The sequence below is a fragment of the Monodon monoceros genome, unplaced genomic scaffold (genome assembly GCF_005190385.1).
Source record: "Monodon monoceros isolate NGI ecotype Baffin Bay Population unplaced genomic scaffold, NGI_Narwhal_1 Super_Scaffold_6, whole genome shotgun sequence".
Lineage (NCBI taxonomy): Eukaryota > Metazoa > Chordata > Mammalia > Artiodactyla > Monodontidae > Monodon > Monodon monoceros.
Genome location: NW_021703783.1, coordinates 90,971,755 through 90,997,412, shown reverse-complemented (window position 1 = coordinate 90,997,412; position 25,658 = coordinate 90,971,755). Strand labels below are relative to the sequence as shown.

General features: G+C 58.2%; 1 protein-coding gene across 2 annotated transcripts; it reads left to right on the top strand.

The window, feature by feature from the left end:
* Positions 1–428: 428 nt before the first annotated feature.
* KCNJ4 (potassium voltage-gated channel subfamily J member 4) lies at positions 429–24,310 on the top strand. Of its 2 annotated transcripts, none has more exons than XM_029206104.1 (2): positions 429–647; positions 22,455–24,310. In XM_029206104.1, exon 2 carries the CDS (start codon positions 22,494–22,496, stop codon positions 23,829–23,831), a length of 1,338 nt encoding a protein of 445 aa, XP_029061937.1. In that variant the 5' UTR covers positions 429–647; positions 22,455–22,493; the 3' UTR covers positions 23,832–24,310. The 2 variants fall into 2 exon arrangements, with proteins under 2 accessions (XP_029061937.1, XP_029061938.1); XM_029206105.1 differs by lacking the exon at positions 429–647 and adding an exon at positions 17,343–17,409 and having other exon boundaries at positions 22,455–24,149.
* Positions 24,311–25,658: the final 1,348 nt, after the last annotated feature.

Here is a 25,658-nt window from a genome sequence, read left to right as displayed (position 1 = left end):
GAGAGACTGGGCAGGGGTAGAGGAAGGCAGGGGACAGACTGGGAAGGCGACGGAGACGAAGACAGGGACCCGCAGGGAGAGACCGAGAGACCGACGGGGGCAGGAGAGACCGGGAGAAACAGAGAGCCGAGGGCGCGGCGGGGGAGGTGGCGGCAGAGCCGGGGCTGCCCGGCCGCGGGGGTCTCGGGGCCAGAGGCGAGCGCAGCGGGGCAGGGAGCGGAGCGCAGGGCGGGGGACAGCGCGGAGTGACAGCGAGAGAACAGTGGGGGCGGCGGAGGGAAGGAGCCTGCGGCGGGGGCGGGGGGCGCCAGCGCCATGGGTCCCCGGACCCTCGCGCTCTGAGCCCCGGCCCGGGGCCCGACGATGCTGAAGCCGAGGCGGCGCCGAGGGCGCGGCGCGGGGCAGCGCTGAAAGTTGGGCGGCCCGCGGGGAGCGGCGCGGGACGGCCCGGAGACCGCGAGACCCGGGGACCGACGGACAGACCCACAGGCAGCCGGGGAGGGGGGGCGGGGCCGGCCCACCGAGTTCGCGGGGAGTGGGCGCCGGGACACCCTTCTCCCCGCCCGGGACGCCGCCCGCCCGACTGCGCCTGGGATGTAGCGCCCGTTCGCCGCCTCCCGGAGACTCGTCGGACCCTGCGCCCCGCGGTAAGCCGGGCCCGCGCTCGCCGCTGGCGCTGTCCGTCGTCTGTCCGGCCGCGTGCGTGTCTGTGTGTCCCAGGGCCTGGCGGCTCGGTCCCCGCCCGCTCAGCACCTTATCCCTGACCCGGATTCCCGCGGCCAGGCGTGCGTTCAGCGCGGTCAGGCGACTCCCCGGGACCTGGTGAGCTCTGTCCGTCGTCGTCGTCGTCGGGAGCGTTGAGATCTGGGTTTCTGCCAGGAAGGGGGGTAGAGGTGAGTGAAAGGGGCCTTGACCTTCTGCCCCGGCCATGACCTTTCCCTGCCTCTACCCACCCCCAGCTGTCACACTGGGTTGGAGGAGTTTCAAGGCAGGTGACTTGTGTCTCCTTTCCACCTCCCCAACTGCGGCCTGTTTGCAAATGGCCCTGACAACAAAATCCCACTTCTCATGTTTTGAGCACCTACTTTGGACCCCAATACCCTAGGGTTGGTGGACAGGTATCCAGAGAAGAAGGCAGTTCACATTTCACAGTGGTGGAAACAGGCTGTGCAGAGAGGCAAGACTGCTTTTCCCTTCCCAGACGGAGAACCCCAGGGAAAGAGAGGTCTGAACGAGCCCTGGAGTAGGGAAACTTCCCTGCAACCGTGCCGGTGCGCAGTGTCCCCCGACCAGCATCTACATGACACTTTTGCCCCCAGAGCCTAGGCTCTGGGATGGGGAGAGGGTGGGGGAGGGGGAGAGACAGGTGGAGGGTGGCCTGGCTGAGTTGGCAGGTGAGGGCCTCAAGAGAAGTAGGATGTCAAGAAGCAGGTTGAGGGAACGGGGAACTGAGGGAGGGAGGCCTAAGAGCCACGCATGCAAGGCCCAGAGAGGAGCCAGACCTGTGTGTGTGTGTGTGTGTGTGTGTGTGTGTGTGTGTGTGTGTGTGTGTGTGTGTAAAATGTCTGTTCTGCTTCTCCCCCACATTCAGTCTTGTGACCTCCAGGGCTTTGGGGCTTTTTGGAGCTGTTGGCAGGATTTGGGGGGCCTGAGAGCCAAACGGTGGTCCTGGCTCGGCCTGGGATGAGGGGAACAAAACGTCGAAGATGGTGGTAGGATACGGGCTGAGGTGCAACATGGCAGGAGCAAAGGCTGTTGGCCGTTGAGCTGACCCATAGCCAAATGGGAGTCTGGAGGGCTGAACCTAGAATATTCTACTCTGTTCTCCACTGGGAGGATGGGCTCTTTCTGGGGTTTTCCACGCTGGGCAGTGGGCCTTGTATATCCTCCATTTAGGCTTCTAGAAATCAGCTCAGCTAGCTGAGGAACCAGCACGGTGGACAAGTCACTCTCCTCCCTGACCCTCAACTTCCATATCTGTGGAACGAGGACACTCTTCCCTGTCCCACTGACCTCCAAGGGGAGGAGGGGGCGCCTGCGCTCAGATGAGCTGAGGGCTGTTCAGGCTGGGGAAGCGCTGAACACATGGGAGTAAGGACTCATCTTACTTTTGGAAAGATGAACAGCTAATGGGGAGAGGGGAATATGGCCTGAAATAAGGCTGACCAAGAAGGGGAGTACCCAGAATTAGAGGGGGGAGCTGGGGCTTGGGAGCTATTCCTCAGGAACCTTTGGGTTACCCTTGAAAGAGAAGCTCCTCTCCCATAAAAAGTGTTGGGGTGACTGGGAGCAGACAAAGCTGGCCTTGAATTTCTGCTGGGTGACCTTGGGCAGCTGGCCTGACCTTTCTGAGCCTCACTTTCTTCAGCTGGAGAGTGGGGATGATGGTACTGACTTCATTGGGTTGCCAAGTGATTTACAGACCATGTGAGGTCTCTGGAAGCAGCTGACACAAACCTGGAGCACAGTAGGTTCTTAACAGACATTTGCGGAGCAGAGAATAAAGTAGCTTTAGGAGATGCCGTGAAAAAATTTCTTAGCTTAGGATCTAAGAGGGAAGGGGAGGAGGAACAGTGTAGGCTTACAGGGAGGGATGGTTCTTAATGTGGATCTGGGGGAGGCGGGGGCGTGTGCCGAGGGGGGTGTGAGGAGGAGGGGGCCCCTCTGCGGGGACCACTGAGTCACGAGGACATGTAAGCGACATGACAACCAGCAACATGGTAACCAGGAGACTAGCGGCGGTGGGAAATGGAGCTGGAGCGGTGTGTCGGGGGGCGGGCAGGACTGGCAGCACCAGGCCTGGAGGGTCCCAGCAGCAGCCAGGCCGGCCTCGCAGAGTGAGGAGGGGAGGCCCCGAGGCCAGGTGGGCTGGGGAGGAGGTGGGGGCCGGCATTGAAGGAGGGAGGCATTCTGGGGTCTGCTGGGCAGGGGGCCTTCTCCTGCGCCTCCCCAGGCTCCTCGCTCCTCTCCTCCACATCTCCACTTTTCATGCCTCTCCCCCTAGGATGCCAAATTTGGCTCACGCAATCTGTCGTCTCTCTTCTGAGATTGGCATCGGGACCAAAGCCGAGTGCATTACATCACCACCGCTCCCCTTGCACGAGGAGAGAAGGAGAGGGAGGGACAGAGGGCTGGGGGGCAAGCGGCCAACCCTCAACTTTCTTTCCTGTCTTCCTGCTCACTCTTCCCCCTCAGTCCCAGGTGTTGGGGGCTTCCGGGAGCAGCCAGGCAGGGCCTCGAGGCAGAACAAGGGCTCTAATCTCAGAGATCCCAGGGCAGGGCAGGTCAGGCCGCGTTGCTGTCCCCCGGGCTAGGCGAGGCCTGGGAGGCAGGGAGCCTGGGTTCAGGACCCCGATCTGTCATTGCTCTGCTGTGTGACCTTGGGCAGCCCCCTCACCCTCACCCCATGCAGAGTCTACATCTGTATCGAGAACTGTTGGCCATTCAAGATCTTGATGACTCTCTTGAAAAAAGATGCCCTTGAGTCCCACTGCTGTCCTGGGCACAGAGGAGGAGTCCTGAATTTTGAATGGCTCTCTGTGACCTTGAGCAAGTGACTTTACCTCCTTATGCCTCCATCTCCTCACCTGTAAAATGGGGTGATAGAACCCTCAAAAGTCCTAGATGTGAAAGAGGTACTAGACACGAAAGAGGGGGACGGGGGAAGAGACAGGGTCTCTGGCATGAAACCGGACACTGAGGGGCCCCACGGCTCCCGGCACGCTGGGCTGGAGGTGGGGGACAGGCTGACACAGCCATTGGCAGGAGAGCGTTTCGGTTCAGACAGAAGGCTTGGCACTTAAATCACTGGTCTGATGCCCTTATTTTACGAAAGTGGAAACCGAAGCCCAGGGAGGGAAGTGGACCCCCCACCCCCGCCCCGCCAAGGTGACACTGATGGTTTGGGGGTGGAAGAAGAGCTGGGGCCTGAACCCAGGGCTCCTGGCTCCCAGCCCTGCCTGGAAGTAGACAGAGAGACAGGCAGATACACACACCTCCTGTGGAAGACTGTGGCCAGCCCGGACAGGACCCAGGAGTTTTGAGGGCCCAGTTCTCACTTTGGCCCCCTCCCTGTTCCCTTCCTGCTCCCTGGCTGCCCCATCCTCACCGTCCCTGGCCGTTATTCCCATCCCTCACTTGGTCTATTTGAAGAGCTCTCTTTCAGGCTCATTTTCAAGCCAGTTTCAGGCAGTCCCAGTCAGGGCCAGGCTGGATTTGGGGTTCAGATGGAAGATTATGGCCCCTTCCAGAAGGTTCCCAGAGCCAGAGGTGCATCTGTGGCTGTTCTGTGAAGTAGGAGCTTCTTATTCCCGAGCTATTCAAGCAGAGCTGACTGAGTGCCTGCCAGCGATCTGCCCTGGTGACTCCTGCTTTATGGGGGAGGTTGAATAGCATCCCCACCTTCAAAATCTCGAGAGTCTTTGATACCCCCAGGAGGAGCCGGGAAGCAGCACCCATCGCTTACCGGCTTCCCAGTAAGGAAACTCACGTCGTCGTGCCAGGCATTGGGCTCGGAGCTTTTGTAAATTCCTTCTCATTTAACCCTCCCAGCAACCCCACAATGTCGAACTGAGGTCCCTGTGTTATAGATGGGGGAGCCGCGGCTCAGAGAGTCTCTGTGATTTGTCCAAGGTCGCACAGCAGGGAAGTGGAGGAACCTGGGTCTGAGTCCGGGCCTGAGTCTGATGCTCCGGGGCTGTCCCTGGGACTTCCTTGAGGAAAGAGTGGAAAACGTCGTCCCTCCCCTGGGATGGGGCTTGGCAGGAGGTGGTGCGTCGCCCCAGAGCATGACACCCCCTCAGAGATCCCATGGGGGCTCTGTTCTGAAGACATAGAAATAGACGTGCGCCCAAGGGGAGAACTCATTTTACAAAGGGGAAGACTGAGGCTCAGAGACAAAGAATGGCCTGCCCAAAGCTGACTGGAGAGTTAAATATGAGCCAGGGCTCTGTCCCCTGCGCCAGTGGGCAAGGAGGGGCCTTTGGGCTGATGGTGGAGTGAGGTCTGGGACTGGGAGCGCAGGCTGCTGGGTGCTTTGGCAGGGGGCTGAGAGTGCTGGCTCTAGGCTAGGGCCGTGGGTAAGGGAGCCAGCCTTGGGAACAGGGAGAAGGAAGCAGGAAGAGAAACCAGCAGGGATAGCAGGTCCGCCTCTGTCCTCCCTGGTCCTGCCCCAGGGCCATCCACAGATGTCAGTGTCATACAGCCTGTGAGGTCAGGAGAAACTGTAGATGGGACCTGTCTGGCAAGAGAGGGTCTTGGAGCCAGCAGCCTTGGGTGTGGCTCCCTGTGTGACCTTAGGTCAGTTCCTCACCCTCTCTGAGCTTAGTACGCCCATCCGCGTGGTCAAGAATCTGGACTAAATGATCTGTTTCTACAAAGTGGCTGCCGTTGGGCTGTCTCTCAAAGCGCTCCTCCCATTCCCATGAGGACCCTGGGCCCTGGGAGAAGGGCGGGCAGGAATCCTGGGGGTTGGCATAACCTTTAAGCCTCCCTCCTCAGCGACTCAGTCCTCCTTGGGGTGCGGGGGGATCTCCGAGCACAGCCCTTCTTCTCCTTTTCATCTTTATTTTTCTCCTGCTCCCTCTTCTCCTCGCTACGTGGGCTGATCGCTGCTCAAACTTTTAATTCAGATGGTAATTGAAATAATAATATGGGCTGAGGCCCCTCTGCTTGTGACGCTGCAGCTGGTGGAGCTCAGCTATGAATAGACCTTGAGTCACACACGCGCGCTCCTGCAGGCGCGCACACGGGCCTGACGGGGTGGTGGGTGGGGTGCAGCCGGGGGACAGGGGAGCTCACGCTCCAGCTTGCTCCGGGTCTCAGCCCCCCATTCCCAAAGGCCGGGGCCAGTTCTGCCCCTGCGGCCCGTCATCTGGTCCCTGTGTTGAACCTGACTTGGGGCATTGGTGGGTCCCTCTGTTCACAGAAGGGGAAACTGAGGTTCAGCGAGGGGGAGGGACCAGCTGGACACAAATGGAAAGTGACTGGACTCAATTTGAACTGATGGGTTTCACCTGGTTCTAAGACCCCTGTTCCTTTTCAGGACACACGGGCCAGGCAAATGGGTGGGAGGAATGCTGGAGTGCGGCCCCCGTGGCCCCCGGCGCATGCATCCCCCTGCCTCACCTCCTCCCAACACACACACACCCTCCAGCTCGCACACTCTCTGGCCCACTATCACACACGCTTTCTCTCACACACTTGCACACACTCACATCCGCTCACTCACATCTCATACACGCGAACTGCTCAGATAGATGGTGCTATTGCTTGGCCGCTGGGGTGACAAAGGTTTTCCTAGAGGTCCAGCTGCAGGAAGGGGACAAGGTCCAATGTACCAGGCTTTACGCTGGACTTTGTATTCATGACCTCACTTAAACCTCCCCGCCACCCTCTGAAGGCCGTCACTCCCACTTTTCAGGTGAGAAAACTGAGGCTCAATGAGAAGCAAGAGTTTGCCCCAGGTCCAACGGGTAGAAAGAGCCACATGTTGTTTGTCCCGCTGGGAATGCACCCAGTCCCAGTTCTAGCCATTCTGCGACCCTCCATTTGGCCTCTGAGGGAGGGAGGGGGCATCCCGTCCAGCCTGGGGCTCCCCTTCCTCTCCCTGCGCAAGTTCCCCCAGTCCTGCCTGTAGCTACCTGGTCAGTCGTTGACCAGCCCTACTGCCAGATGCCGGAACATCTGGCCTGTAAGCAGGGGGAGGTGCCCATGAGGAGCATTGGCAGGTCAAGGAGAGGGGCTACCAAGGAAGGTGGTCCTTGGTGGTCCAGACCCCAGCTGGTGCTGTGTAGGGAGTTGGCGTTGCCATGGTGACCTATCAGCCGGCAGCCTGGGTCTAGACCTGCTTGGGTGGGCCTTGGGGGGGGGCTTCAGAAGGGCAGGGGGGAGATGCGGTGGGGCGTGGGTGCAGCTGCGCAGAAACAGCCCCTGGTCTCGGATGAAGGAGGCCACTCTCCCCACCTTTACCCTGCAGTGCTGGTCTGCTCCTGTGTCTGCTTTTTCTCTAGCACTCTGCTGGGAGATGGAGCAATGGAGCCCAGAGACCACAGTGATTTGCCCAAGGTCACACAGTGATGGTGACAGAGCTGGGGCTGGACCAGAGCTCGGGGCTCCTTCTGATTCCTTTGCCTCCCCTCTTCCAGGGCTGCCGACACCTCTGTCTCCCTCAGACACTCCTTGTATCTATGCAGGGGATGAGCTGATCTCCTGGGGAAACCCCTAGGTTGGAGAGAGAGGCAGGGGCAGCAGCCCCTTGTCACAGTGGGTGCAGCTGAGCAAGGAAGACAGGCCTGGGATTGGATCACTCACTTATCCTGAGTGACATTAACCAGGTCACCATCCCCCTGGGAACCTCGCTTTGCTCCTCTGTGAAACGGGCTACCTGTGGTGATGGTGGGGGGAAGTGTCTGGCTTCTTCCTTTTGCTGCCCCACCTGTTCTCGGAGCCCATCCCAGCTCCACCTGGGCAGCGAGGATGGAAGGGGACCTTAGCTAGGCCGGGGAGGAGGGGGTACATTCACAGTGAGGGGCTGATCCCATTTTACTGATGGGGAGATTGAGGCCTGGGGAGGGGAGTTTGCCCAACCTCGCCTTGGTGGCAGAATTGGCACCAAGATTTACTGGCCTCTGGGACACCCCAGCGAAGTCTTTTCCCCACCACCACCCTGCAGCTCCTCTCCGACCCCGATCCCAAACTCCCTGAAGGAGCCTCCCCTCTCCCATTGTAGGCCTGAGAAGTCTAGCCCGCCACCTCCCCCCCCACCCCGAAGAGTTAAGGTGCCACTCAGCCTGGGGACAGATGGAATAGGGGTCAGCAATGGGAGAACTCCATGAGGCCATACAGAGGAGGTGGCAGGTACAGAGCTAGAGGGGCCCTGGCTGTGGGTGACGTGAACCGGGGGCAGACGAGGCTGCAGTCACTCTGACACATGGGCATCAGAGCCCCTCACACCCTTTTGACGGGGAGCTCACCATCTCCCGGGGCAGCCCGCTTGTGTCTAGAGGGTTCTGCTAATTGAGACCTGCCCCCCACTTTGGCCTTGGCTCTGCACTCTGGGGTCTGAGGAATCTAGCCTGTTCCCCCAAGGCTTCTTTCTTCTGGCCTCAGTAGTCCCCGCTGAGGCCTGTGGATGAGAAACAGAAAATCTGGGTTCAAGTCCAACTCCACCCCTGAGTTGGCTGTGTGACCTTAGGCAGCCTTTTCACCTCTCTGAGCCTCCACCCCCTGACCCATAGGGTGGGCTTGTGCCTCTGCATCTGCGGGTTGCTGGGAAGATCTCTTGAGCCTGGCAGTGTAACATGGCCTGTTGTAGACATGAGCTTCTTTGTGTCCTGACCCCTCAGTGGCCACTCTTGGCAGACTTCCAGGTCCCCGCTCATCACCTTCAGATGCTGCTCCTCTGGCTGTGTTGAGTGTCAGCACCTGACCTCTGTGCTGAGCCCTCCAGACCTGCTTGGGTGGGGGCAGGCCTGGCTGAGCACCAGCGCCAGGCTGTGCAGCTGCAGATCCTGAGGCCACCTGACCTTGGAAAGAGCCTCTCTCTGGCTGGGCTCCAGGGCCACCCCCTAGCCATGGGGCAGGAGCCGGGCCACAGGGAGGAGAGGGAACCAAGTGGGGCAGAGAGCAGGCCATGGCCTCGTGCTGGAGCTGGCCCGGGTCCCTGAGATGACAGGCCAGGGGACAGAGAGGACAGACAAGGCAGCCATGGGAAGGACTTACAGTCACCAGCTGCATTAATAGCACGGCAGAGCCTCACTCCCCACACTCTAGGGAGCTGCCTGAGGAGGGGGTGAGCTCCCTGTCATGGGAGGTGGGCAACAACTGCTGAATGGCATCTGTTAGGGGGATAGCAGTGGGTTCTAATACAGGGCCGGGGAAGGGATTGGACCCAGAACCCAGAGTCCCTGTTTGGACCGCAGTGCAGAGGTCCTGTGACCCTAAGGGTCTAACAGACTGTTCCACATACTCCCCCTTGACTTCCAACAACTCTCCCCACAGTTGTGTGCCCCCAAAGCCCATGATCCAAGAATGGTCAGTTGCAGCTTCAAGAAAAGCCCTAGATCCCATCTCAACCCATTCACAGCTCCTAAGCACCCCGAAGGTCAGTGCTTTTCAAATTGCATGCAGGTCCTGACCCATTAGTGGTTGTGAAATTGAGTTAGTTGAGTCCACTACTTACGCTTTTTTTTTTTTTTTTTATGAAATAAAAAAGAAAATTTCGGGCTTCCGTGGTGGCACAGTGGTTAAGAATCCGCCTGCCAATGCAGGAGACACAGGTTCGATCCCTGGTCTGGGAAGATCCCACATGCCGCGGAGCAACTAAGCCCGTGTGCCACAACTGCTGAGCCCGCGTGCCACAGCTACTGAAACCAGTGCGCCTAGAGTCCGTGCTCCGCAACAAGAGAAGCCACAGCAATAAGCCCGCGCACCGCAATGAAGAGTAGCCCCCACTCACCGCAACTAGAGAAAAGCCTGCGTGCAGCAACGAAGACCCAATGCAGCCAAAAATAAATAAAATAAAATAAATTAGTTTTTAAAAAAAGAAAATTTCAAGCACTTGTATGTAATGAGGGTATTATTTTGTGATGCTTTTGTTTCATCTCTTAAAATATATGGACTGTATTGTATGATGAGTAGCAATGTAAAATATGGTTTTTTTAATATATAGATTTATTTATTTATTCGTGGCTGCGTTGGGTCTTAATTGATGTGCGCGGGCTTTCCCTGGTTGCAGTGAGCGGAGGTTACTCTTCGTTGCAGTACGCTGGCTTCTCATTGTGGTGGCTTCTCTTGTTGTGGAGCACGGGCTCTAGGTGCGTGGGCTTCAGTAGTTGTGGCTCGTGGGCTCAGTAGTTGTGGCACGCGGGCTCTAGAGCACAGGCTCAGTAGTTGTGGCTCACGGGTTTAGTTGCTCCGTGGCATGTGGGATCTTCCCGGACCAGGGCTCGAACCCGTGTCCCCTGCACTGGCGGGCGGATTCTCAACCACTGCGCCACCAGGGAAGCCCCACAATATGTTTTTACTCTGGGTCTTGGTCAGAAAGTCTGAAATTTACTGCCCTGTATAGAAATTCTGGAGGCAACACTGAGAAGGCTTGAGTGTCCAGATTCCTTTTCTCCAGGGTGCTTGGTTCCTAAGAACATAAGTGCTGAGAATTGCAGGGTACTGCTATTCTGTCCTCAGACCTTCCTTCCTTTGCCCAGCAGCCCACTTAGCTCCAGGCCCCCGAGCCTCCTGGTCAACCACCCCACCCTGGGGCCTAGGTCCCGCTCTCTGCACCCCCCCAGCCCTGCTTTGTCTTTGGGCTCTCTGTTTGCCTCGTGCCTTTCTGGCGACCTTCTCTCCAAGCCCTCTGGCCGTGAGGATCCTTTCAGCCCTCCTCACATACTTACCTGCGGAGCTCAGCAAAGCAGGGTGGTGTCTTACTCATTTCTCTTCTCCCAGCACACAGCAGGTGCTCAATAAGTGTTCATTCATTCCACAATGACTTATGAAGTGCCCTCCGAGGGACGACACTGGGCTGTGTTGGACACATACTAGGCAGGAGGGCAGCTACCTGTCCAGCTCAGCGTGTTTTTAGGGTGATGAACGAATGAATGAGTGAATGGAGTCTGCGAGTCTCTGGCCTCAGGAGCCAGCTGGCAGACGGTCAGAGGTGACGGGTGAGCACGTAGCTCTTTCCCTGCGCTTAGTAGGCATTCTGACAGCGACAGTCGCTCACGGCTGTGGATGAGCACAAGTGTCCCTGCCGCTGTCTGGCCCTTCCGAGGCTTGTCTGCTGCACCCTCTCCTGCTGACCCTGCCCCGGCACTGCCTCCTCCTGTCCTCGGAGCTTCTTTTATGGGCCTAGGACCCGGGGTGCCCAGCTGGGAGGACACCTGGGGACACCTGCTGAGAAGCCAGTGCTCCGTAAGAGTGTGAGGCCGAGGCCCGAGGCCCTGGACGTCCTGCCCCACTCCAGCACCACAGAAGATCTCCTTCTGGTCTCCACTCAGAGGCCACCTCCACTGAGAGGTTCTCCCTAACTCTGGTGACAAAAATAGCTCCTCCCTGGTCACGTTCTGTCACATCACCCTTGCTTAGGTCCTTCACGGGAATTATGACAGGCTGAAATTACCTCGTCTCTTTGTCAGTCGTCGGATGTTTATTATGTGTCTGCGTTGTGCCAGGCACTGGGGTTCAGGGGTGAAGCAGAGAGCTGAGGTCCCGGCACTCGCGGAGACTGTGGGTGAAATCAGTTTGGATTGGATAAATGCTGTGAGGAAGACCAGGACGCAGACGGAGAATGCCTGGGGGGCCTCTTGAAGGAGGCAGCCTTTGAGTCCAGACCTGAATGGTAGGAAGGTGTGAGCAGTGGAGTCTTGGAGGATTTTATCCAGGAGGGGCAAGAAGAAAGGCCCGAGTGGTCGGGGGCCGGGGGTCGGGGTGGGAGTGGAGAGGGGAGACTGGAGGGCAGGACGGCACCGTGGGAAGCCGAGAGCTCCACGCTGAGGAGTGACGTGGGTCCTCAGCCCGTGTGGAGACGGACTGCACGGGGAGTGGAGGCAGGGAGGCTCAGGGAGGACCCCGTGCAGTTGTCGGCGATGACGTGGCTTGCGGCAGGGAGGGCGCCGCAGGCTGGATGGACTGGGCCTGGGGCCCACGTCCAGGTCCCATTCCTGCGGTTCACCTGCTTGGGGAAGCTCCTGAACTCCCGGTGGGGACGAAAATAACAGTGCCCACCTCCAGGGTGTCATGAGGGTCAAAGGAGTGGCCAGGGCTTGGCCCAGAGTAAACACTAAATGTTAGTTATCATACCAGGATTATGACTCTTGGGTTTGGGGAGGGTTGAAGGATGACGCCCAGATGTGATGCCTGAGCAGCACCCCCAGGAGGCCACAGACAGAGATGGGGAAGGCAGGGGAGGGGCGATCCTTCCATCTTGGCTATGCTGGGTTTGTGATGCCTCTTAGACGCCCAGCAGACACTGGAGCAGGTGCCAAATCTGCTTGTCTCTGGAGGGTGATGGGGGCCGGGTGGTATTTTTAGTCAGGGCTGAGCCTGGACACTGCATGGGTTCTGAATAGAGAGGCTGGGAGAGGGGCAACCCGCAGAGGGGCCCTCAGGCCTGGAGGACTTGAGGAGGGAGGCAAGGGTGAGCCAGCAGCCTCCATCAGAACTGCTGGGAGGATCGTGGGCTCAGAGGAGCCCTGGAGGGGGCAGCGGAGAGGACTGGAGGTGACGGTAAGTCATCCCCTTCACAAAGGGTTTTTGCATTTTGCAGTTTATAACCCCTTACCCTCCACTGTCACTGTTCATCTTGGCAACATGCCTATGAAGTGGGTCTTGTCCCTCCCCTTTTTATGGATGCGATTCAGAGAGGTTAAGACATTTTTCCATGGCCACTCAGTACCAAAGTGAAGTGTTTGTTCTCAGGCTTTCTGGGATCACAGTCCGTTTTGAGGACCTTATGAATGCTATGACCCTTCTCGGAAAATACACATAGGTACACACTAGTTTTAAAACTTTCTATGTGTCTTTTTTTTTTTTTTGTAGGTAATACATTCATATGGTTCTAAAATTAAAAAGACACAAACGGGAATACAGTGAGAATTCTTCCTCCCACCCCTCCCCCAGGCACCTGCTTCCCTTCCCCGGAGGCAGCCAGTGTCACCAGTTTCCTGGGTCTCCATCCATAGACAAGCACAGAAAAGCAAAGATGTGTATCTATAAATTTCTTTTCTCTCCTTTTTTATACAAATGGTAGATACTATGCTCAGTGTTCATCACAGTTACCTTCTTTCACTTAAAAACACATCTTGAAGGGCTTCCCTGGTGGCGCAGTGGTTGAGAGTCCGCCTGCCGATGCAGGGGACGCGGGTCCGTGCCCCGGTCCGGGAAGATCCCACGTGCCGTGGAGCGGCTGGGCCCGTGAGCCATGGCCGCTGAGCCTGCGCGTCCGGAGCCTGTGCTCCGCAACGGCAGAGGCCACAAAAGTGAGAGGCCCGCGTACCGCAAAAACAAAACAAAACAAAAAAACACATCTTGAAGACCTACACTGCTTCCTACCGGACTCCCCCTCCTTTTTTCACTGGCTCCTCGGTGTGCCATCGTGTTTGGGCAGCTTCCAGTCTGGGCTGGGCAAACCAGGCGCCTGGTTCTTTGAGTGCCTGAGTGTCTGCAGGCCCAGGAGCCCACACAAGTGTCACAGGCAATCGCATGGCTCTCCGAAGCTGCCCGGGGTGGCCTTGGCTGAATTCGCCCTGGCACTTGGCTCTGACCCCCCTGACCCACTCCCCCTCCTCCCCACACCTCTTCTTAGGTTCGGCCTGTGAGCCCAGCAGAGAATTCAAGGAATCCTGTGTGAGTGAGGGGGCATCAGCCCCCACTCCCCAAACTCTGGGAGACCCTCTTCCCAGGCCAGCAGCTCCAGCTCCTGGAGTCTTGTTTGCTGAGAAGCCCAGGATGAGGCAATGGGGGGAGGGGCTGTCAGTGATCACGCCCACCCCTGGCTGTGGAGCTGGGATCGGAAGGCTGCTGTGGGCTGTGCGGAAGTCACCTCTGTTCCTGCCCCCTGACCCCCCCAACCCCGCCCAGCACCTTGCCTTTTCCTCTGCCCATGAGGAGTCTTCACCCTTTCTGGCCAGGGAGAGGGAGCACCCTAATGGGGAAAAGGAGGTGGCACCACTGGCCTAGGTAGTCTGGGCTGGTCAGGGCCAACTGGGCGACTCTGCTGAAACTCCCTCTTCTCCTGGCTTCAGGGGCCCCGCTGTCCTGCTGATCCTCTCCCTCTGCCCCTTGGCCTCCATCTGCGGAGGCAGGTTCTCCTCCGCGTGCCGGAGATGCTCGGGGCTGGGTCTGAGGCCCTCTTCTCTTCCCATCCAGCATCCCTGCCTGGGCGATCTCATCCACTCTTACAACTTACAGCCTCATCCAGGTGTGCACGATCGAATGAGTCTAGCTCTGTCCGGATCTCGGGGGCTGACATGCCGTGGACTTCCCGATGTGGACATTCCAAGGCCACTGCACACTAGGAACTGGTCCTCTTTCAGCATCTCACCATTACCTACTCCTGACACCCCTCTTCCCAACCCCCCACCCAGCCCATCGCCACACCTGGGGGCTCTCTGTCCGGAATGTGTCCCCAGTCTCTTTACGTCTCATGAGCAACGCTGCCACCACCCTGGCGGCTCCAGGCCACCGTCATCAGCTACCTGGGCAGCAGTGGCAGCCCTGTCGCTGGCCTGCAGCTTCCACTGTGCCCCACAAAGCATCCTGACATCTCATTCCGGTGTGTGCCCCATGATCAGACAGCAGAGGCCTCTGAGGCCAGACAAGGGCAGGGGTGCCACTGGGGCCATATTGAGGACGTTTTATTTTTGAAGCCTGGTGGTGAATACACAAGGGTTTATTATATTACAGCTTATTCCTATTTGTCTTAAAGATGTCACATCAAAGTTGAAAAGATCAAACCAGGCAAAACCTCACCACCTGCCCGTTTCCCATAGCAATGAGGATGAATTCTGAAACCCTGCCCACCCCTCACCTCTGGGGCCTCATCCTGGGCGACCCTCCCTCTTGCTCACTTCAGTCCTGCTCTCTGGCCTTGCTGCAGATTCTCTTTCTGGAATGTTCTACACCCCTCTTCCACACAGACACACAATTCTCCCGATTGTCTTGGCTCCCACCTACTACTCAGGTCTCGGTTTAAATGTCATTTTCTCAAAGAGGCCTTCGGGGACCCCCATCGAACTACGGCCCCTTTTCTTCTCTCTCACGTCACACCATAATTTTCCTTCAAGCAGCTCACCACAGCTGATGGCTGTCACCTGTGCAAATGCTTGTTACGTGTATAGCATCTCTCCCCAAACGATGCATAAGTTGCGTGAGTCCACAGCCTGTGCCTGACCCGCAGCAAGTGTGCAATAGTAACTGAGTGAGCGCCTATGAGGAATGAGCATGCAGCAGAGCAGGTCCCTAGAAGCCACAGCAAGACAGTGGGGGATTGAATCCCACCACCAGCGAGGGAGCAGAGGTTGTTCTGGAAGAGAGAAGCCTTCGGGGATCTGCTCTTGCCTTCAAGTTCCTATAGGGAGAGGGCAAATGTGTCTGGGGGGCCTCTTTGGTGGGACTGTCTGGCCAATAGAAGAGGCTTCTTTGGGAGCAGGGAGCCCTCCATCTATCAGGGCAGGGGCCAGGCGTCAGCAATGCAGCACAGGGCGTACCTGCAGCTTGGAGCAGTGGCCCTTCTGTCCTCCAGCCACCAGCTCCTGCCATTTGGCCATGACTGGAAGGTCCGTCTGGACATTCTGGGGAATTTGCTTTCTAAACCTGTTCACTGGCTGGCTGAGTGGTTGGGAGGTGAGGTGGTTGTGGAGCTGGAGGAATGAGCCAGTTCACCCCACACTGCTCAGAGCCCCTCTGGAGCCCAGAGTCACCTGTGTGTCTAGGCTCTGTCTGGACCTCAAATCAGGGACCCAGTTCCTGGCTCCAACTTGCCCTATGACCCAGTTTCTCCTTTCCCAGTAGGACCTGCTGGACAGAACCTGGCACAAAGGAGGGCAGGCGTGATAAGTGTTTACTAAGTGGAAGAAACTTTTGATACGACAGTGTTTCTCTGAGGCAGGAGAGCAGAGTGTCTAATGATTGTGCTCTGACATCAAACTGCTTGGTTCCAAATCCTGGCTTTACTACTTACAAGCTGTGTGACCTTCGGCAAGTTGCCGAACCTCTCTGTGCCTTGGTTATCTTACTTCTAAAGTAGGGATGGGGCATTCCCTGGCTGTCCAGTGGTTAGGACTCGCAGTTCCACAGCAGGGGGCACAGGTTCAATCCCTGGTCAGGGAACTAAGATCCTGCAAGCCACGTGGTGCAGCCAAAAAAATTTAAAAAATAAATAAAGTAGGGATGAAAACGGAAACTTCCTCTGAGGTCATGATGAGGATGGCAGGAATTGATCAGCGTAAAGCACTCAGAACAGTGCCCGCACAGAGCAAGTGCACACTAAATGCTCCGTGTGGATTTCGCAATGTCACACTGCTGGCCAGTGGGGGAGGGGCTACGTGTGCAGTGGGATTTCGGGGTACAAAAGAAGGTGAGGGGGAGGAAGAGAGTCTGTTGAGCCCCCACGGTGTGGCCTGCACTTTTATGACGGTTGACAATCTGCTTCTGGTCCTCACGACACCACCCTGCAAGGTAGGCGTTACTGTGTTCCTTTGTAAATGAAGGCACTGAAGCTTAGAGGTCAAGGATCCTGCTGGAGCCAGCCAGCCCAGCTCTGTGAGAGTCTGAGGGCACTGCTCTTACTCACCTGCTCCCTAGTGCTGGTGTTGGAAGAAAAGTTGGACGGGGCCGCATGATGGGTGCAGGGTGGGCTCCGGGGCATGACATCTGAAATCCAGGGGAGGGGATCGAGGGAAGGACTGTTCAGCCTCTGAAGTGATTTGTACCACTTACCAACCACTTACTCTGTGCTGAGCACCTGTGCATGATCCCATTTACCTCTCAGAATAATCTTATGAGGTAAGAATACTCTTAGAGCCACCTAAGGATGAGGCGTGCAGGGACCAGAGAGGTTAAGTAACTTGCCCAAGGTCACACAGTTGGAAAGTGGTACAGAGACTCCAGAGTCAGAGCCACTGCCCTGGGAGGGGGAAGATTTGGGCTCTGGAGATTCATAGAGAGAAGGTAGTCAGACCTCCCAGGGTCTGAGGAGCAGGACAGGGGCCTGCAGAGGACTATGGGCAGGACGGGACACCCCCATGGCTAGATCCATCCTTAGCCACCTCTTACTCTTTGAGGAGCACAGCTGCCTGCACTTAAGTCCTCTCGCTCCTCCAAATCCCCACGTGTGTGAGATGAAAGGACCCTCCCTGCCAAAGCGGGTAGTCCAGGCCTGAGAGGCCTCAGTCAGAGCTGGGGTTGGGGGCAGGCCCTGTGCTCCTCACAAGGCTGGGAAATGGGGCAGTGTTGTTAATTCCTTTCACTTCTCCCAGGGGAATCTTCTCTTCCCCCCACCCTCTGCCCTGCACCGCCCCCATTTCCCCGAGGGTGCGACCTCTGCTAGAAGAGGCAGCCTCCCCTCAGGCCCAAGAGGGACTCAGGAATGAGTGGGGCTCATCAGACTCAAGAACGCCCACCAGATCACCGGCCTTATTTCAGACTCTGTGCTGGGCTCTTACTTCATTACATCTTCCCAGCTCTCTGGCCAGAGAGCAATTACGGTCCCCCATTTTGCAGATGGAGAGAAGGAGCCCCTGGCTGGAGCAGTTAGTGGTGGAGCCAGGACTTGGAGCCAGGTTTCCGGTCTCCCAGGCCAGTGTTCTTACACCGCCGTCTTCATCACCATCATCATCTCATCTCATTCATTGCGTTTTACCTGCAATGCCCTGTTGAACCCTCAGCTGATGTTTCTATTACGCAGGTGAGGTAGGTACTGTTAGCATCATCGCCATTTTGCAGGTGAGGAAACCGAGGTCCACAGAGGACGTGCTAGGAGGTTGACAGAGCTGAGCCTGAGAGCCTAATGTGTTGGTTAAAGCCCCGAATGTGAGGCTTTAACCAGCACGTTATTTTCATCAAGTTGAAAAGAAGCCGAGTGAGGGTCAAGGGGCTGTGAGGAAGCAGGGCTGGAGGTTGGCAGTGCAGCCGCGGAAGGCTTCAGAGAACAGAGGGGGCTCGGGCTGAGGCTGGAGAGCTGGGGAGAGGCACGAGGGGGTCCGGGTTGAACAGGGCATCGTCGGAGGTGAAGGGAAGGCCAGAGGCTGGGGACCAGGGTGAGCCAGAACCTGGACCCACCCAGGCCTGAGTCGGAATCCCGGTTTTGCCACATCTGCTGTGTGACCCCATCCCCGTCCCTACTCCCCCACCCCCACGCCCAGCCTGTGATTCTTCAGCTGGGAAGAGAAGTAATAACCCTGCTTGTTGCTGTGGTAGGTGCTTAATAAATACTTGTTAAATTAACAGAGTTGTAGTGATGTTTCAGCAAGAGGGACCAGACAGCGCCTGGCATAGAGCTGGCACTTCCAGAGTGTTCCCTCTCTGAGGGCGGCCACCGAGGGATGACGGGTTCAGCTGGGCCCCACTCTGAGCTGTGTGACCTCCGGCAGGTCCCTCCGCCTCCCCTGCTGTCCCACCCAACATCAGTGGGGTGCTTGAAGGCCTGCAGGCGAGCTCAGCACCCCCTACGTGTGCGCCTCTGCCCCTTCCTGCCAAGCCGTCTAGGGGCCGAGTGCGGCCAGGCCAGCCCGCCTGGGCCTCAGGACACGCTGCTGCTGCTGTCTGGGGCCAGAGGGCCTGCGTGACGCACCTGCAGACGCCACCGTGACTCCCACGAGTGGCGGCGGGTGCTCGTGGGGAGGTTCGCCTGCACAGCCTTCCCAGGCTGCGGGAAACCGTTGAGGCTGCCGCCACTTTATTGGCTTTTTTTCGGCAAAGGGAGCTGTGGGCAAGGAGGGGGCATTTGGTGTCATCGTATCATAGGGAAAACCTAAGAGGACACAGGTGCGGGGTGGTCCTCCTGCCTCTCTGGACCCCCTGGCAGGCAGGGTCCAGCCCTCCCTAACTCCTCAGGAAGGAGCAGGATAGAGATGGTGCCAGCGAGCTGACAGCCCTGCTGGTCACCTTCACTCTCTCCCTGAGGCTCAGGTGTCCATCGCCAGCTGCTGACTCATGTGCCACAGCCCTGCTCTCAGCCTCAGTTTCCCTAGTTGTCCAGGATCCAGATGTTCACAGCACAGCAAAATTTAAAAAAAAAAAAAGAGTTGGTAACTTGCACAGCATTGTCGATTCTTCACTTGGCTAAGAAAGGACATTACATTTCAAAAAGCAGCCAGCATCTCCCATCCCCATTATTTCCCAAAAAGAAAGAACGTTCACCGTGAAAGATGCTGCAGCCTGCACTCTTAGAATAAAGGAGGGAGAGCCTGGCTGGGAAGGGGAGGGACTTGTTCCAGGTCACCCAGCAAGGCAGCCAGAGCGCCCGGCCCCCCGGGCCCCCACCATAGAAACCCTGTTCCCCAGTGTGTGCGCACAGGGCACTTTCGGTGCAAGCGGATTAGACCAGCTCCCTTTTTCCAGAAAAGTACACTTAGTTGTAGCCATGGTACAGGCACCTGAACAGCTAGGGCACCCTCGCTCTCTCTCTTTTAATAAAACATCTATATTCGGAGGAAGATGGTACCCAATCATCAATGCCTGTCGCCTCTCTCCCATGATCTGTGTCCCTTTCTCTTTCACACTTTGCCCTTGGGTCCTTGTGCCTTCGCCAGGAAGCCCCATGTGACAAACAAGGGACAGAAAAGCTGGCCGTCTCCTGGCAGCTGTGACCCGCGAGCACTGGCCGAGCTCCGTACCCCTCACTTTGTGTCATCCTCGTGCGGTGCCGGCAGCTGAACCTCCCGCTCTTGCGCAGGGGCTATGGTGATGGATGGAGTGGTGGTGTATCTGGGCAGGTGACTGAGGACGAGGGGCTGGGCCCTCACCAGCCCAGGGTCTTCAGGGGGACGCCCCACACATGGGCTGCCCGTGGTGGAGTGTCGGACCTGGTGGCAGCACCTGTGCTCGCGGGCAGCTTTCCCAAAGGCCCAGGAGTGGACGTTTCTGAGCACCGCCTGAGCTAGCAGGCACAACGGTGGTGGCCCCGGGCCTGGCCCAGGGCAGGGGCTCGGGGAATGGTTGCTGTGACCGGGAGAGGAGGCATGGGGCCGGGAGATGAGCTGTGCCCCTCCCCGGGCTACATGTGGGTGCTGGGGATGGGGAATTGGGGTGACGGAAGGGCAGGGGCTGGGGCGGTGTTGAAGTGGAGGGTGTGAGTGTAGGGGGTAGGGACGTACGGAGCCTCGTCCTGGGGCTTCGCTGAGACTCCTGGCACTTCCACTAAGGGATGGGAAACAGTGGGCAGTGCTGGTGGGGGGAGCCCCATGAAGAACCCTCTCCTGCAGCACCAGATGAACCCCCAAGGTCAGGACCAGTTCCTTTGGGCAGAGATTGAGGGCCCTGCAGGACCCTGGGCTCCTGTCTGGCCTTGGACAGGGCCCTTACCCTCTCTGGGCCTCACCGTCTTCATCCACCAAAGGCCCAGGTTGCTACACTCTGTCCCCTCTGCCTCTCTATCCTGCAGACCTGAGGCTGGTGGGTCCAGGGCCTGCCAGGGCTGGGCTGGTGCCCTCTCTTCCCTAGCCCCGAAGTCCTACCCCAACCCCCTCCAGAGAGGAAGCTCCTCTTCCCGGGAGCACCTCCTTGACCTTCCAGGAGTGGAAGTGAGGTGATTGCTCAGGGCTGGCGCACCTGCTCTGGGACCCTTAGCAAGTTCATTTCAGCTCTGAGCTTCCTTGGCCTCAGATGTAAAATGAGGATCTTGAAATCAGTGATCTTGAAACCCTTCCTACGGGCTCTGGTTCTTTCTGTGGTGCTAATGGATGCATTCAAGATGGTGAGACAAAGCAGAGAGGGATGTATTTAGCGAAGGAAGACCTCTCTGAAAGCCATTTATAGCCTAGAAGGTGCCCCTGGCCCCCAATGCCCTCAGGGCTACCCACCTGGAGCCCTGGCTGTTGGGACTCTAGGGGAGGTAGCAGAGAGGGTCTGGGAAGCCCAGTTAAAATCATGACCTCTTAAGGGCCAGCCCTGCACACCCGCATTACCTGTTAGGTCTTTAGACTGATGGGTCTCACTGGTCCCATTTTCCAGATGAGGAAACTGAGGTGCAGAGCAGTCACGTAACTTGCCCAAGTTACATGGTGGATCTGGGACTTCAATCCAGGACTGTGGGATCCAGGGAGCTCCTTTTAAGGGGGAAAGGGAGGAGAACCCAGAGTCAGGATAGGGTGACTGCAGGGGAGGGAGGAGATGGGGGCAGGGCTCACTCTCCCTGGGCTGAGAGAGGGAGTTTCTCCCAGGAAGAGGCAGGCTCTGAAGCTGTTGATCTCTAAATTACAGCGTTGGCGCGCACCGGTTGCTGCGGCAACCAAGTTGTCCTGAACCGGGGAAGTGTATAAACATTGCCACAGATGCACAATTAGATCAGGAAGAAGAATAGAACAGAAAATAGAAACTTCCAGCCTTATATAATTCTGGGCCAAAACGTTACTAGGAACCCGAGCCCGGGCCCAGCCCCGGCCCTGCCATCCGCTGGGGCCCTGGGCGGCACCATCTCTCTCCTGGGGCCCCAGCGGAGAGGAGGGTGAGGGGAAGGTCTGCCCTCCGTGGGCCCAACTGGCACGCCCGCCACCTGGCAGGGTGAGAGGCCACCTCCACCAAAACAGCTGGGGATGCTGACAGGCAAATCCTGCCTCTCACCAGCTTCCTCCTGCTCTAGGAAGCGGGAAAGAAGGCAGGAGGGCAACTGGCTTTAACTGAGCACCTACTGTCTCCTCGGGTCCTGTGAGGTAGGGTTTTGATCCCCGTTTTACAACTGAGGAAACTGAGGCTCAGAGAGGTGAAATGAGTTGCCTGAGTTTACATAGCTAGGTAGTGGTGTGTCTGCCTCCGCCACCCCAGGTCTTCACACCGGGAACTCAGCAATACTGACAGCACCTGGGGGCTGAAGAGTTAGACACACCTGGACTTGGACTCACTTACCAGCGGTGCAGCCTTAGGCCAGTTCCCCTCTCCGAGCCCCCGTTTCCTCACCTGTGATATGGAAATAGGGATGCCTACACGGGAGCCAAAAATCAGGGCTCCCCTTATGTCCGTCCTGACCACCACACTGGAGTCTTCACCCACCACTGCTCCCAACAAGTTTGGGGACAGGACAGGAACTGACGTTGGGCTGTGGGTCCCAGCACTGCCCAGTAGAACTTTCTGCAATGATGGAAATGTCCTGCATCTGCTCTGTCCAGTATGGTGGCCATTAGCCACATGTGGCTACAGAGCCCTTGAAATGTGGCGAGCGCAGCCGGGTAACTGAAGCTAACGTTTTATTTAATTTTAATTAAATGTAAGAGCCACAGGTGGCCAGTGGCTGCCGAACTGGACCACACAGGAGAATGTCCGACCCCCGAGAGACCCAGAAGGGCAGAGGCTGAGCCCAGGGAGGTGAGCGGGGCCCAGAGCATTCACCACTTCCTCTGCTCAGGGCACGTGGGACAAACAGTGCAAGGACGCTGCCGAGATGGGCATCAGGAAGCCCCCGGAAGAGCGGGCACAGGAGGTTTCGGTGGGGGAGGAGGGGCAGCGGGAGGGGCTGGGACTAGGGCCTGGATCCCGGTGGCCTCAGCTTCTGGTCTGGCAGACCCCGATCCCGGAGCTGGGCCAGTCACGGAGGCACTCCCTCCCTGTTGTCAGAACCACCTTAACATTCTGCCCACGTGGTGGAGGAAGCCTTGGGTCCCAGTCCAGGCTCCGCCCCTTCTGAGCATCATTGGGTGGGTTCCCTGCAGCCCTGGAACCCGGACTCCGGGGGCCCTTGGAGAGCCGCTCCCACGGCAGCCACTCGCTCCCCAGCGTCTCACGTGTCTGCTTCTCCCCTGCAGGCCCTGCGTCTTCCCAGGTGACCACGCCGGCTTCAGGACATGCACGGGCACAGCCGCAACGGGCAGGCCCACGTGCCCCGGCGGAAACGCCGCAACCGCTTCGTCAAGAAGAACGGCCAATGCAACGTCTACTTCGCCAACCTGAGCAACAAGTCGCAGCGCTACATGGCGGACATCTTCACCACCTGCGTGGACACACGCTGGCGCTACATGCTCATGATCTTTTCCGCGGCCTTCCTTGTCTCCTGGCTCTTTTTTGGCCTCCTCTTCTGGTGCATCGCCTTCTTCCACGGTGACCTGGAGGCCGGCCCGGCGGGGGCCGCGGCGGGGTCCCCGGTGGCGGGAGGCGGCGGGGCGGCCCCGGCGGCCGCCAAGCCCTGCATCATGCACGTGAACGGCTTCCTGGGTGCCTTCCTGTTCTCAGTGGAGACGCAGACTACCATCGGCTACGGGTTCCGATGCGTGACGGAGGAGTGCCCGCTGGCGGTCATCGCCGTGGTGGTCCAGTCCATCGTGGGCTGCGTCATCGACTCCTTCATGATCGGCACCATCATGGCCAAGATGGCCCGGCCCAAGAAGCGGGCACAGACGCTGCTGTTCAGCCACCACGCGGTCATCTCGGTGCGCGACGGCAAGCTCTGCCTGATGTGGCGCGTGGGCAACCTGCGCAAGAGCCACATCGTGGAGGCCCACGTGCGGGCCCAGCTCATCAAGCCCTACATGACCCAGGAGGGCGAGTACCTGCCGCTGGACCAGCGGGACCTCAACGTGGGCTACGACATCGGCCTGGACCGCATCTTCCTGGTGTCGCCCATCATCATCGTCCACGAGATCGACGAGGACAGCCCGCTCTACGGCATGGGCAAGGAGGAGCTGGAGTCGGAGGACTTTGAGATCGTGGTCATCCTGGAAGGCATGGTGGAGGCCACGGCCATGACCACCCAGGCCCGCAGCTCCTACCTGGCCAGCGAGATCCTATGGGGCCACCGCTTCGAGCCCGTGGTCTTTGAGGAGAAGAGCCACTACAAGGTGGACTACTCGCGCTTCCACAAGACCTACGAGGTGGCCGGCACGCCCTGCTGCTCCGCCCGGGAGCTGCAGGAGAGTAAGATCACCGTGCTGCCCGCCCCACCGCCCCCGCCCAGTGCCTTCTGCTATGAGAACGAGCTGGCCCTCATGAGCCAGGAGGAAGAGGAGATGGAGGAGGAGGCCGCGGCCGCTGCCGCCGTGGCCGCGGGCCTGGGCCTGGAGGCAGGCTCCAAGGAGGAGGCGGGCATCATCCGGATGCTGGAGTTTGGCAGCCACCTGGATCTGGAGCGCATGCAAGCCACCCTCCCGCTGGACAACATCTCCTACCGCAGGGAGTCCGCCATCTGACCTCCAGGCCCGCCCTCTCGCTTCCCACCAGAGCCTCTTTCGGGGGTGGGCTGCCAGGACACCTCCACCGCACTCAGGACAGAGTGGCTCACCCTGGCTCCATGGACCTTCTGGAGAGAGCTGGGGGCTTCAGAGACTGGGAGGCCCCTTCCTACTAACTCCAGAACCCAGGCCTGGGAAAGGGCCAGGATACCCTCCGTCTGGTCAGCCTGGGTTCTCCAGCACCTACCCACTGGCGGCTCAGGAACCCCAGACCCACCACCCTTTCCCCACCGACCCTTCAAGGACATTCCCCCTTTGCTCTCAGAACCTTGGGGAAGGCGGCTGGACTGTCGGGGGGTGGGCATCTTGGGGTTCCGGGGTGGGCCGGTGGTTAGTTTGAGGGGGTGGGAGGGGTGTGCGTTTCTTTTGCATGACTGTGGTCTGTTGCTCATGACTTTCTTTCGTAAATATCTATAAATGGAGAGATGGAGGCACCACATCCACCTTCTGCCATTTGTACCTGCAGGGCGAGGAGGTGCAGCCCTCGCACTCGGCACCCCTCAAGCCCAACCTTCCCCTGCCCAGCTGGCTGGTCCCTTGAGACCCTCGGAGCCAGCTCTCTTGGCCCGTGGATAGTACTGGGTTTGGGTGCAGAAGTGGGACCTCAAGGAGCAGGGTAAGGGCCATCCCTCCCTGTGGGCCCTCTGGGCCTGCAGGCCCAGCCCAGGTTGACAATGGAGTTTGTAACTATATATTTTTAATAAAGTATATGGTCCATTAGCGGTAGGCTGATTGCAGATGGAGGGTTGGGAAGGAGAGATAGAGGGAAACGGAGAGAGAGAGAGAGAGAGAGAGAGAGACCAACATGATGCGTGTCTGTGTGTGGTACGTATGTGTGTATTGTGTGTATGGGATGTGTTTGTGTGTGTGTGGTAGGTTTGTGTGTATTGTGTATGTGTCTGTGCCCCTGTCTGAGAGACTGACCCTTGGAGGGAACTTCATCGCCTGCTGGTCTCCTTCCTGGGAGCCAGTGGGAAGGATCCTAAGTGGCCCTAAGAGGTTTGAGTGGGTTTGAGTCAGAGCTTTGCTATTAACAAGCTGTGTGGCTGTCAGCAAGTTGCCCATCAGCTCTTGGTCTCAGCTTCACTATCTTTAGAATGGGATGAACCATATCTTCTTCCTAAGTGATGATGGGCAGGGGAAGCCTGTGTGGACGTCAGCCAACCCTTTATGACTCAGGGAGAAGTGGGAAGAGCCTGCTTGGTTTATACCCCACATACCCACCCCCACCAGGCTGTGCTGCTTAACTGGGCTGCAGGACACTGTGGTGGGAAGGGCTCTAGGGGGCAGCGGGGAAACCTGGTCATAGTCGGACCTGGTCTCTGCTTCACTGTGGGACCTTGGGTGAGTCCCTTCCCCGCCCCGGGCTTCAGTTAGCCTGTGCTGTGTAACAGGCCACGCTCAACTTAGACAACAATGGTTTATTCTTTCTGCGGTGCTGTAGCAGGGCTGGTTTCCCTGGGCTCACTCCAGCAGCCCTGCTCAGCGGGGAGATCAGCCAGGCTGTAAGATCCATGAGGGCCTCACTCACGTGTTGGGCAGTAGGTCTCACTGTTGGCCCGGGGGTGGGGGTGGGGGGCACGGGGGGCCCCGGTTCTCCTCCAGTGGCCTCTCTTCCTTCAGTTGGCTATACCAGATCCCTTCCTGGTGCCTAAGACGGTGAAGGCAGAAGCTGCAGTCTCTGGAGCCTAGCCTTGAACTTGTATAACATCATTTCCATTGCATTTTATTGGCTAATCCCGGTCACGATTCAAGGGGCGGGAGATCGACTCCACCCCTCGGGAG